Genomic DNA, 13,596 nt, shown 5'->3' on the forward strand with positions numbered 1-13,596 from the left:
TGGATGGTTGGATAGATAGATAGATAGAGATAGAAAGATAGATAGATAGATAGATAGATAGATAGATAGATAGATAGGGATAGGGATAGGGATAGGGATAGATAGAGAGAGAGAGAGAGAGAGAGAGATGATAGATACAGTATATAGAGATAGAAAGAGATGATAGATAGGGAGATAGAGAGATATAGGGATGATAGATGATGATAGATAGAGATAGAGAGATAGAGAGATAGAGAATAGAATAGAATAGAATTTTTATTGGCCAAGTATGATTGGACACATAAGGAATTTGTCTTGGTGCATATGGTCTCAGTGTACATAAAAGAAAAGATACCTTCATCAAGGTACAATACTTACAATACTTAATGATAGTCATAGGCTACAAATAAGCAATCAGGGAACAATATCAGTATAAATTGTAAGGATACAAGCAACAAAGTTACAGTCATAAGTGGAAGGAAATGGGTGATGGGAACAATGAGAAGATTAATAGTAGTGCAGATTTAATAAATAGTTTGACAGTATTGAGGGAATATGGATGAGATAAAGATGGATGGATGGATGATAGAGATAGAGAGATAGATATGTAAAAAGAGAGAGATAGAGATAATAGAGAGAGAGAAATAGAGATGGATGGATGGTTGGATAGATAGATAGATAGATAGATAGATAGATAGATAGATAGATAGATAGATAGATAGATGATGGATAGATATTGAGAGGTATTATAATTCATCTTTTCTTCATATATAATTTGTTTTCAAGTTCAACACAGAACAACCAAGGAATTGTTGGGTTAGTTGAGTACCTCTACATAATAATTCTTATTAGGAAATCTCATCCTTTCTATTATTCTTTTTCTTGTCATCCCACTCAATTTCAAGTGCGACTACAGCGTTTGCTTTTTCCCCCATTTCTTCTGTGTGACAAGGGATTGCCAAATGCGAACGAGTGGGCTACTCAGCTTGTATGTTAAAGTTCCACCACTTCAGTACAAAATAAGATTAATGTATAGGTACAGAATAAGATCAATGGTCCTGGTTGCTTTTCAATCTGTTAGATGGCCTCCTCTGGTTCAAAACAACTCTAGAAAGGAATCTAAGATAAACATCCCCCAATTATTTTGGGGATTCAGAATGTTGCCTTCAGCCATGTGGCCTTCAGCCATGCTCAGCTTCATTGATAAAATTCATCAACCTTAATTTTGTAAAGATTCACAGCTTATATTACAAAGGTTGGTAACTGCTCTACTGTGTATTATGGTAGCCCACTAGATTGACCTTTAGCAGATCAGACATTTTGAAGGCTGCATCTTAATATAGCTTTATTTGCTACATTTCTTCACAATTCTGCAACATTCAGCAAAAATATGTTTTTGGGAAGTGCCTTATATTAGGATAAACTAAGTCATGCAATGTTATCAACTCCAACTATCAGCAGCTCTTTGAGTTTCTGAAAGATCCCTAACCCACAATTTGCTTTTAAACCAAGAAACCTAAGCTGGTGAGACAATATTTCGGAGCCAGTGATCTGGTAGGAATATTGTGAACATTTCATTGGACACTTTCCCAACATGGACATCATCAGAGGAGGTTCACCTGTTCACAAATGGCTGCCATCATGAATGTAAAGGTGTGCAGAATATTCATTTACGAGAATGCAGATTCCTATGCTCGTTTCTGGGTGATTCATTTTTATCTCAGCATGCTTTCTCTTTCTCTTTCTCTTTCTCTTTCTCTTTCTCTTTCTCTTTCTCTTTCTCTCTCTCTCTCTCTCTCTTCCTCTTCCTCTTTCTGGGCAGATACACACTCATCTAAACAAGATTGGGCAACATTTGTTTGTGTTTTATTTTGGAAAAATGTCCGAAGCCTACATGGAGTCATTTCTAACAGAGTTGGTTCTAAAAGCTGGTGCTTTGCTCCATAGCCTACCAACTTTCCATTTTTAATAATTAATTACAGGTATTTATTTATTTATTTATTTATTTATTTATTTTTATACTTTTATACCGCACCATCTCCCGTAGGACTCAGGGCAGTTCACAGACATATTAAAATACAACAATAATAAATAAGCAATTTAAAACCCAATTAAAACAAAATATTTCAATCGCCAAATGACTAAAACGGTAAAAACCGGTTAAAACCCATTAAAATTAACTAAAATATTTTATTCTTAGGCTAGTCCAGCTCGTTGAAATAATAAAGTCTTCAGTTCACGCCTGAAGGTCCGGAGGTCTGGGAGTTGCCGTAACCCTGGAGGAAGCTCGTTCCACAGGGCCGGTGCTGCCACAGAGAAGGCCCTCCCCCTGGGGGTCGCCAACCTGCATTGCTTGGTCGACGGCACCCGGAGGAGGCCCGCTCTGTGGGAGCGCACCGGTCGTTGGGAGGCTATCGGCGGCAGGAGGCGGTCTCGTAGATACCCCGGTCCTAAGCCATGGAGCGCTTTAAAGATGATGACCAAAACCTTGAATTGCACCCGGAAGGCTACCGGCAGCCAGTGTAGGCCGCGCAGGATAGGTGTTATATGGGAGCAACGCGGTGCTCCCTCTATCACCCGCGCGGCCGCATTCTGGACTAACTGGAGCCTCCTGGTGCTCTTCAAGGGGAGCCCCATGTAGAGAGCATTGCAATAGTCCAGGCGGGAAGTGACGAGGGCATGAGTGACCATGCGTAAGGCATCCCGGTCAAGGAAGGGGCGCAACTGGCGACTCAGGTAAACCTGATAAAATGCTATGGTAATAGAGACATTCTACCAGGTGGCATATAAATACAGTAAAATTTAGTATAAGTAAATTGATCCAGACAATACACTGCTTAATAAGCATTTATGTATTTTAAAGAAGAAGAAAAAAGTATAAATAACATTTTTAAAAAATACAGTAAAACAAGTGAGTAATAAAATAGGGGAAAGCCAGGTTGCTGTACTGATCACAGCAAGTTAGAAACATAAAGACTATGAGATCTAGTCCTGCCTGAGGCATGAAGCCAACTGAATGACATTGGGCCAGTCAGATTCTCTCATAATATGAAGAAGGCGGCCATGGCAAGCATTTCACAAAAAATACTAAGAAAATCATTCAGACTTGAGGTGCTTTTTCCAAGAGGAAACTGGACTTTCTGGTTTTTTCTTTCAAGACGTTTTGCTTCACATCCAAGAAGCTTCTTCAGTTCTGACTGGATGGTGGGGAATGGAAGGATTTATACTGCTCCTTGTGGAACACAAACTCCAAAAGCTGAAACCACTTCTTCTACCAACAGAAGCATTGGAACAGGTCACAGAATTTATAAAGAAGGCACAACTAACAACACAACACAACACAACACAACACAACAAGAGCATGTCTTCAAAGAAAACCCAGAAAGTCCAGTTGCCTCTTGAAAAAGCATCTTTGGACAACTATGACCTGGATGACTGAGAATCTCCATAGACATCAACCAGGCTTGTTCATGTAGTTGCTAGGAGTCAAAACTGACTCGAAAACCAAAAGAATCTGCTGACGGAGATATGTCTGCAAGCACACAGACATATCTGGTACCTGAGGGTTGTTGTGGTCCCTCTCTGTATGCATTTGACTCTATTAGCCCAGGAGTTTTGTCATTCTAGATTTCAGAAACACTCCCTCCATCAGAGAAATTAATACAGGTAATCCTCGACTTATCACCATAATTGAGCCCAGAATTTATTGTTGAAAGTTATGGCAGCCATTAAGTGGGTTGCCATGTAGTCAAGCCCCATTTTATGACCTTATGTGGTGATCATTAAGCAAATGCTGCCATCGTTAAGGGAGCCATGGTGTCGCAGTGGTTAGAATGCAGTACAGCAGCTAATTCTGTTGATTGCCGACTGCCAGCAGTTTGGCAGTTCCATCTTAACCAGCTCAAGGTTGACTCCTCCTTCATATCTTTTCTCCTTCTCAAAAACTTTTCATCTCCATTTCCATATCTGCCCATTTCTGTATCTCTCCATCTATCTGTCTCCATCTATTTCGATCTCTATCTCTATCATCTCTGTCTCTAATATTTCTCTTTCTCTCTCTCCATTTCTCTTTCTCCGTCTCTCTTTCTCTCTCTCTGTTTCTGTCTCTCTGTCTCTCTCTCTGCCTTATTTATCTAATCTATCATATATCTGTTGGTCATCTATCCATTCTCTTTGTGTCTCCATCAACATCAACATCATCTCTCTCTCTCTTTCTCTTTGTCTCTCTCTCTTTCTCTCTCTTGTGTGATCCTGTCATAATGGTTTGTAATTTATGTTTTTTATATTTGTAATGATATTAATGAGGAAGAATCACATATAGCCTAACTCGCTCTGGAATGAACAGCTTCACCTGGGCCAGCAAAGTAAAAGATCAGTGTTCCTACAGAGAATTTAGGGCCCATCAGTACTTTATTATGTGCCTCTATGGCAAACTACAAACCAAACTGAGATTTCCTGCTTGCAGTTTAGTCTTTACTAAACTTCTCTCAGCAAGACCTGTTGGTTCCCGTATCCCTCTTTCATCATCCTTCCTATTTTAGTGTAAGGAAGCTATCACCTGCTACCCCAAAATGCTCACCAATGAGCCCTTGGAAATCTATTGGGTTCTCCTAAACTTCTGTAAGGTCTCCACATGTATGTTTTTCTGGTATTGACTGCACCACTGAGCATAGTTGTGCTTCAACACATGGAGACAACTGTAGGACACTCTGCATTTTAGAAATCCCACAGGGCTATGATATGATCTCATGCTTACTATATGCTCACTATATATTATTTGAAGTTGGAGTCATCCTATTATCTCTTGGTCAAGCTAAAAAACTATGACAGGAGGTGGGAAAACCAGTGCCCCCAGAGTGGGGTTTTAAACAGCTGGAATAGTTTTTAGTGATGGGCAGAGAATAAGTGGTATATTAATTATTTTAGCTGAGCTATAAAACCAAGAATTTCCCACGGTGGTGACACAGAAAGGGGCCAGCTTTGGGCTAAGGAAAGTAGCTACTTGCCTGGGGTACCAATGCTGCCTCTCCTTCTGAATCATTCTAAAACTGCCAATCTTTACATTGGTGGGATGTGATACCATCACTCAAGGTACTCAAGGGATGCCATAGGTACCTGACCTGGCACTGAACACAGATAGACAACTTGAGCATCTGCTAATTCCCTAAAATCTTTGGTATGGTCCTTAGATATTTCAAAATTGGTCTAATGGTTAAGGTTTGATCTAGTTTAGTTTAATGGTTAGGGTTAGTTTGGTTTAATGGTTAAGGCACCAGGCTAGAAATCAAGAAATTATGAATTCAAGACCCACTTAGCCAAGAAAGGCAGCTGGAGAGAGAGAGAGAGTTATTCTCTCTCAGCCCAATTCACAGGGCTGTTGTTGTGAGGAAAATAGGAAGAGGAGGAAGATGTGTTGGATAGGTTCGCTGTCTTGAGTTATTTGTAAAAACAATAAAGGTGGGATATAGATAAATAAAATCTGTTTTCAAGTTGCAATTAATAATGTGAGAAAAGAAGAAAATGGTTAAAGCATGATTGAGGAATAATTGCAGTGACTATATTTCATTTTAATTATATTTAAATGTAAATGAAATCAAACTTAATTTTTGCCCTACTCCTATTCCACATTTTGGCCTAGGAGAACAGTGTTGGTTCAATTTGACTATAGAAAGCAAAATGTTTGACTTGATTAATATAACCAGTTTGGTGTAATGCTTAAAGTCAACTGGGAAAAACTGGATTTGTATCCTAGTTTCCTGGACTTTCCTGACCTGACTTGCTTCAAATGTAATTTCTGCCCCCTTCAGCCAATGTTAACATGCTGGTTGTAGGTGGTACTATCCAATTTTGTCTGAAAGATGCAGGTTTAAAAAATGACTGCTAGCTCTAAATGATTGCAATAGTCCCCTGAACTGCTTGATGAAGAATGGAATACAAAAATTAGGAATCATTGATATAGTTTGCATAAAACAGAGGGGGAGGGGAAATGACTTTTACTGGTTGGTCTTCCATTCACTATGCCATATTTCAAGCTGGACATCCTTCATTCATTCATGCAGTCTCCTTTGACGATTCATTTCCATTGACTGTCAACTCTGATGTTCCATGTTGATCATACTCACCCCCCTTTTTGCAGTGTTAGAGAAGAAGACATCCACAAGGCAAAGCCGGGACGAGCTAATTAAGAAAGGCCTCCTGGAAATTATGGAACAAGGCAAGTGAAAGCGGTCTTTGTGGTATTGTATCCCCCTCCTTCCTCTTAGAACCTGGAGAGAACTTTGCTGTTAAATAATGATGCTAGATGGCTTAGCGCACGCAGAGAGGGTCCAGAAAAGGGCATCAGGAATGCGGAGCTGATTCAATATAGTGTGTTGCCTGAGGCGAAGGAAGAGAAATGGCACTCGCTAAAATTCCATTATACAGTTGTTGGTCATGCTGCAGTTGAATTTTATTTCATTTCCTGCACTAAACAGAAGGCTAACCTCAATGGCTTCCTTGCCCCAATTCTATGATTCATAGAATTCTGTGAAGCCGCCCAGAGTTGCTTCAATAGCACGTATAAATTTAAGAAATAAAGACAATAAATGTTTCAGTATTCTATGAGTCTGTTGTCTTTGAGAGTAGGGTCTTAACTGTGATACTCATACATACTCTTCATCTCATTTACACTGTCCAGGATCTGCTACATCAGACCGTTGCCCTATTCTGCTTAAGGGTTTGGAGAAATTGCCGTAGCCCTCTTTAAATTAAAGGGAAAGGTGGAGTGAAGCAGGAAGAGATGGATGTGGATAATATGTTGCATGCTTTGGAGAGAGAAAAGAGAAACACTTCTCCCTCCCTCCCTCCCTCCCTCTTTCTCTCTCTCTCTCTCTCTCTCTCTGTCTCTCTCTCGTTATCCTACAAGATTACACAGGGAGAAATTGAGGATGAGTCAAAGGAAGTGGAGTGCATAGTGAAACTAGAGAATTCGGGTTCAGAAAATACAGTGGTAGCTGCCAACTCCATTAACTTTAAAAATGGAATAGACAAATTTTATGGAGGATAGGATAATAAAGCTCTATGCAATCCTAATGGCTATATATTACTTCTTTATCACAAACAGTATTGGCTTCTGCTTGCCATCTTAAATGATTATCCTTTTTTTATGTTCATAATGAAGGTGTAAAGGTGTCCAGTTTATCCTCTCCCGCTTTTACTACCCCCTTGCTCCTCTCCCCCCCCCCCGGTAACAGAACCTTCTTCATACTGGGACTCTCTAGATTTGATAGAATCACAGTGCTTGCCATCTTTTGCTAGGAGAGTTTTGGGAACCCAATATTGAATTGATTGAAACAAGCGATGGGTTCCAGATTCCGTCTGAAGCTGACAGTGGGAATTGAAGGACACGATTTCACTCTGTTGGGATAATATTTGGAGCCTCATTTTTCTACACTCCAATCTTTGTCCATCCTGCCCATGTTGTGTTGCATTGTCAACTTGCACCCCAAGGATTCACTTCCATTGCAGTCCTGCCTTTCTCAACCTTCCATGTTCTGGATATTTTAATTCTCTCCTGGAAATCTTTTTTTTCCCTTCAAATATGGCTAGCAACCCTTGATTAAGGGACGTGGTGGCTCATTGGCTAAGATGCTGAGCTTGTCAGTCGAAGGGTCGGCAGTTCAGCAGTTCGAATCTCTAGTGCTGCATAACGGGGTGAGCTCCCGTTACTTGTCCCAGCTTCTGCAACCTAGCAGTTCGAAAGCACATAAAAAAAATGCAAGTAGAAAAATAGGGACCACCTTTGGTGGGAAGATAACAGCGTTCCGTGTGCCTTTGGCTTTTAGTCATGCCAGCCACATGACAACAGAGACGTCTTCAGGCAGTGTTGTCTCTTCGGCTTTGAAATGGAGATGAACACTGCCCCCTAGAGTCAGGAATGACTAGCACATATGTACAAGGGGAACCTTTACCTTTACCTTTAACCCTTGATTATTATTTTTCTACAGAAAGGCCCCTTAATTTTGTAAAACCCCAAACACCTTTATAACCTGGGAGATCTATTCCAGATTCACCTCCTGGTCGTATATGATAATAAATAAATCTCCATTTTGAAAGAATACCAAATGCATGGTGCATTATATAAACCTGACAAATGAGGTCAAAATCAGTTGGACAAGCTTATTAGTGCTTTGAATGCAGGTATAATATACAAGCAGTTTTAGAAAGGATGTTTCTTTCCTACTTTCTTGAAGTCACTGGTTGTGCTGTACTGTAACTGGACAATTCTAAAATTCTGTCATCTCATAATGAAGGATCAGAAGTGGAATATTAGCAAATGTTTCTTTGAAGGAGGCTTTGTTGGGCCTGGTAGATATCTTTTGTTTCAAATTAGACTGCCTCTGGTTCCGTAATAAAAAGTGGGATGAGATGGGGGAGAAAACTCTAGTCCCTTCACCATCTTTACGCCCTTGGCAATTCCCTATATTTATGTTTGTGTCTTCCTCTCCACCACCAATTGTCCAGTTGTCATTTTGGGTGTAGGTAATGTGGACGAATTGTTGCTTCCATCTGACGTCTGAACAAGGCTCCCCAGCACGTCTACCAATTTGTGCTGTTTTGTGTCTTTTAGCTCTGTGGTTGTCATTGCATTTGTGTGATGTTAAAGCTAAAAAAAGGGAAAAGGATACGTGGCCATAAAGGAAGGAGATAAACGACTCTAGGAAGGAGGCCAAAGACAGTTAACATCAATTCATTTTTATGGCTGACATTGCAGTGAAAAATCTTGTCCCATGTTGGCTACACAATAGCCAACATGGGACAATGTCACCCCTGGAGGGGTGATGACATCAGACAAAAGTTTTTCCAGTCCTTCTTTGCTTAGGATGGCAAGATAACAATAGCACTTAGAATTATATACAGCTTCACAGTGCTTTCCAGCCCTCTCTAAGCAGTTTACAGAGTCAGCCTATTGCCCCCAACAATCTGAGTCCTCATTTTACCCACCTCGGAAGGATGGAAGACTGAGTCAACCTTGAGCCTGGTGAGATTTGAACTGCCAAATTGCAGGCAGCCGGCAGGCAGCAGAAGTAGCCTGCAGGACTGCATTCTAACCACTGCGCCACCACGGCTCATAATGTCTTGCCTTGAGTTACATCCCCTCCTACTCCTGTATGGTTTCTAGGAAGTTTTTTTTTTTTTTTGTATTTATATCCCGCCCTTCTCCGAAGACTCAGGGCGGCTTACACTATGTCAAGCAATAGTCTTCATCCATTTGTATACTATATACAAAGTCAACTTATTGCCCCCCAACAATCTGGGTCCTCATTTTACCTACCTTATAAAGGATGGAAGGCTGAGTCAACCTTGGGCCTGGTGGGACTTGAACCTGCAATATTGCAAGCAGTTGCTGTTAATAATAGGCTGCATTAGCCTGTTGCGCCACCAGAGGCCCAGTTTGATCTGTGTGTAAACTTGAGATGCATTTCTATAAAGCTGCCCAAGAATATAGGTAGTACTTAACTTGTGTCCACAATTGAGCCCAACATTTCTGTTGCTAAACGAGACATTTGTTAAGTGAGTTTTGTCCCAGTTTACGACATTTCATCAGTGCAGTTATTATGTTAGTAACATGACTGTTAAATGAATCCGGTTTCCCCATTGACTTTGCTTGTCATAAGGCCGCAAATGGTGATCATGTGACCCCACAATACTGCAACTGTCATAAATATGATCCAGTTGCCACAAGCATCTGCAATTTTGATCATGTGACCACAGAGAAGCTTCAATGGTGTGAAAAATGGTCATGCCACTTTTTTCAGTGCCGTTGTCACTTCGGTCATTAAATGACCTGTTGTAAGTCGAGGACTTACCTGTGCCTGTTTTTTTAGGTATCAAATACCCTGTTTTGGGCTACCAAACTAAACTAGATGAGATGTTATGCATCGGTTCATTCAGGATCAAGATAAGATTTGGTTTTAGGACAGAACAGCTTTTGTGGATGGCTGCTTTAAATATCTGGGATATTGCTTGGACAATATATTAGGTTCCCAGGAAAAAAATATTTGTCTTTAATGGTAGTGACTGAATCTCTAAGAGCTGGGGTTACCCCAAAGCAACAAGCAGTCTAATACCAAACAACAAATACTGTGTGACCTAAGGTCTGATAGGTCTTGTTGTTGTTATCACTGCCAGAGACTACTGCGGTTATCGTATTGAAATTATCTATTGTCATACAGGCAGGAGAAGGCAAATAGTTGTTTGTCAAGAGCAGACTTTTTTAGCCATGTTAGCCAAGAGAATAGGTGCCTGGGGGGGTCTCAGGAGTTCATTTTGCAGTTTTAGTGATGTTAGCCCCTTTTTAAAATTCACCTGCAGTGTCTCTTTTAATAACTAGTCATAAACCGGTTCCGATTAAAGCAAGATAGGCAGCAATTACATCCTAACCTTTGCCAATTAAATTCTACTTTAATGCAATAATTTGGGTCTTTCAGATTTGCAATATTATGCCAAGCAGCGTACATTAAACCTTGAAGCCTCTTGAGTTTCTTTCCTATCACACTGACTTATGCAATTATCTAAAGAAGTAGCCCCCCCCTCCATCCCCTTTCTCCCTAACTTCCAGTTGGATCCCAGTTCTAATGAGGGTATTGTTGTAATAAGTGGATCATAGGAGCCATTGACCCATCAGCTTTAAATATCAATGCTTTGCCCCTTGCACTAACCAGATATTAAGTGGAGATTGAACATCACTGATACCTAATTTTGATATTTGTACTGTATGTATTTTGATGGTTGGGTGTGCCTTGAGGAATGTAACTCAAAAGAAGAACCAGTGAATTCTACATTTAAATCTGCCTTTTAAACAATGCTTAAAGGACATAGTGTGCTCCTTGTATTTTGTAACATCTTAGCTATTTAATGAATCCTGAAAAAGACAATGATACTCAAATGCAGGATGGAACAGATTCTGATCGCCATATCCTTCAACAGTTTAGATCAGAGGTCTTCAACCTTGGCAACTTTAAGCCTGGAGGACTTCAACTCCCAGAATTCCCCAACCAGCAAAGCTGGCTGGGGAATTATAGGAGATGAAGTCTACCAGGCTTAAAGTTGTCAAGGCTGGAGACCCCTAGTTTAGATTGTCTCAAGAGGTGGAGCTTTGGGAAAAGAAGTATGGTTTAGCAGGGACAAAGAAGAGAAAGATATCAAATCCACATGGGAATTGGTCATGTGAAAAGGATCTTGAAAGGGAAGTTGACAACAATGTTCTGGTCAGACCCTATCTAGATCCTACTGGCTGCTACCGAGTTCTGGGATAGCATCCTTTAAATCAGAATAATAGAGTTGGAAGGGACCTTGAAGGTCTTCAAGTCCAATCTTCTGCTCAAGCAAGAGATCCTATACTATTTCAGACAAATGGCTGTCCAGTCTGTTCTTAAAAGCCTCCAGTGATGGAGCACCCACAACTTCTGAAAGCAAGCGGTTCCACTAGTTTGTTGTTTCCATTATCAGGAAATTTCTCCATAGTTCTAGGTTGGTTTTCTCCTTGATTAGTTTTCATCATTTCTTGTCTTACTTCTGGTGCTTTGGAAAATAGGTTGACTCCCTCTTCTTTCTGGCAGACCCTCAAATGTTGAAACATTGCTCTCATGTCACCTCTAATCTTTCTTTTCACTAGACTAGACAAACCCAATTCCTGCAGCCATTCTTCATATGTTTTATCAATTCAGACAGGTTGGAATAGATGTGAAAAGGGGAACAAGGATGATCTGGAAGGATCCTGGTAACTCATACAAAGAATGCTTGAGGGAACTGGGGATCTTTAGTCATGAAAAAAGACAGCTGACTGGAACATATGATAGTATTCTTGAAATACTTGAAGGATGCTGGGCAGAAAAACATCAAGAATTCTTTTTTAACATTCCAGAGTGCAGAGTGAATAATAGACTTTAGTTACCAAAAGGAATTTTTGCTTACACAATGTGTAATTCAACTTTGGAACTTGCTACCATAAGATGTTGTGCTGGCTACCAACTTTGCTGCCTTCAAAAAAGGGTTGGACTGATCTATGGAAATCATGAGGCTCAATAACTATTAGCCTTCATGGTAGTGTGACTGCCTCTGAAGACTTAGTCTTCTGCTGTAAGGCTAGTAGACTTCCCTGGGCAATTGGTTGGCCACTGAGGGAACAGACTGTTGGTCTAGATAGGTCATAGGTCTGATGCAGCTGGTTACTGCTCATGTTCTTGTGTTCCTAAAGGGCAACTTTGATTGAGTGTTAGGGGGGAAAAAACTTCACCAGCTGGAATAAGGAAGAGAGCTACTGGCCTGATTTATTTGGTACAGAGAAGTTATGAAGTAGCCAAAACAAAACTGCATTCCACTGAGATGCGAGTAATTGTGTGGCGGCTGGAAAAGGAATGGAAAGAAGAGCAGCCACAAATAATTAAACTTAATTGAATAAACGTAAACCTTAAACTTCCCAAAATCCTGGAATTTCCCCTTAAACTTTCCAAATCCTGGAATTGGGTGTATGTCAAAAAAAGTCAAGATGGTTGCTCAAGACAGTGCAATTGACACTTCACTTCATTTATTCTGACAGATTGATTGCATTGTTGTGGCTACCCTTTTGATATTTCTGACTCAACTCTGCAGACACCCCTGAGCCTTCTCTCCCCCCCCCCCCGCAAAATCTCCCTCTCTAATAATGTATTTATTGTTATATTGATATCCTGTTTGTTTCTTTTAGGAGTGGAAGACGGCATACCTAGCATTCCTTCCTCTCATTCTTGCCCCCAAACACACACACACCCGTGAGGTTGATCAGGCTGAGAGATACTGATTGTCCCCAAAAGAAGCACTTCCATTTATACCTGAGGAAAGGATGTAGCTTCTTTAAAGGGCCAGCAGATTACCTTTAGCCTGCCCAGGGGTGGGCTTCAAAAATTTCAGCAAGGGGCTCTCTGCCCAGTTGCTAGGTGGGCGTGGCCATGGTGGGTGTGGCCTAGTCGGCCTCCTGCACCATGGGGGGGCGCGTTTTTGCTCTCCCAGGGCTCCAGAGGCTTTCTTCAAGCCTCCGGGAGGGTGAAAAGGCCTCCCCAAGTTTCTGGCCTTCCCAAACTTCCAGTAGACCCGTTTTTCACCCTCCCCGAGCCTCCGTGTGCACCTATTTTTTTTATTTTTTATTTATTTGTCACACAGTATATATAAGCATAAGCATGAAATAACTATACAATATATAAGCATATATATAAGCATGAATATGTAATAACTATATTAATTGGATATAATGAAAGGAAACAATAGGACAGGAATGGTAGGCATGCTTGTGCTCTTATGCACGCCTCTTACAGACCTCTTAGGAATGCGGTGAGGTCAATAGTAGATAGTCTTTGGTTAAAGCTTTGGGGATTTTGGGAAGAGACCACAGAGTCAGGTAGTGTATTCCAAATATTAACAACTCTGTTACTGAAGTCATATTTTCTGCAATCAAGATTGGAGCGGTTCACATTAAGCTTAAATCTATTGTGTGCTCATATATTGTTGCAATTGAAGCTGAAGTAGTCTTCAACAGGAAGGACATTGTAATGGATGATTGTATGAGTTAAACTCAAGTCATGTCGCAGGCAGTGGAGTTCT

At 40.6% G+C, this 13,596-nt stretch overlaps 1 protein-coding gene across 4 annotated transcripts in view; it reads left to right on the forward strand.

Annotated features, from left to right (window-relative positions):
• The window catches only part of PHACTR3 (phosphatase and actin regulator 3), a 341,542-nt gene that overhangs the window by 145,935 nt on the left and 182,011 nt on the right, over nucleotides 1-13,596 (forward strand). For all 4 annotated transcript variants that reach the window (XM_058174777.1, XM_058174780.1, XM_058174779.1 and 1 more), the window contains exon 3: nucleotides 6,116-6,193. In XM_058174777.1, the coding sequence (XP_058030760.1) occupies nucleotides 6,116-6,193 (78 nt within the window). The remainder of the gene's footprint in view (nucleotides 1-6,115; nucleotides 6,194-13,596) is intronic.

This window comes from Ahaetulla prasina, chromosome 3 (genome assembly GCF_028640845.1).
Source record: "Ahaetulla prasina isolate Xishuangbanna chromosome 3, ASM2864084v1, whole genome shotgun sequence".
Classification (NCBI taxonomy): domain Eukaryota; kingdom Metazoa; phylum Chordata; class Lepidosauria; order Squamata; family Colubridae; genus Ahaetulla; species Ahaetulla prasina.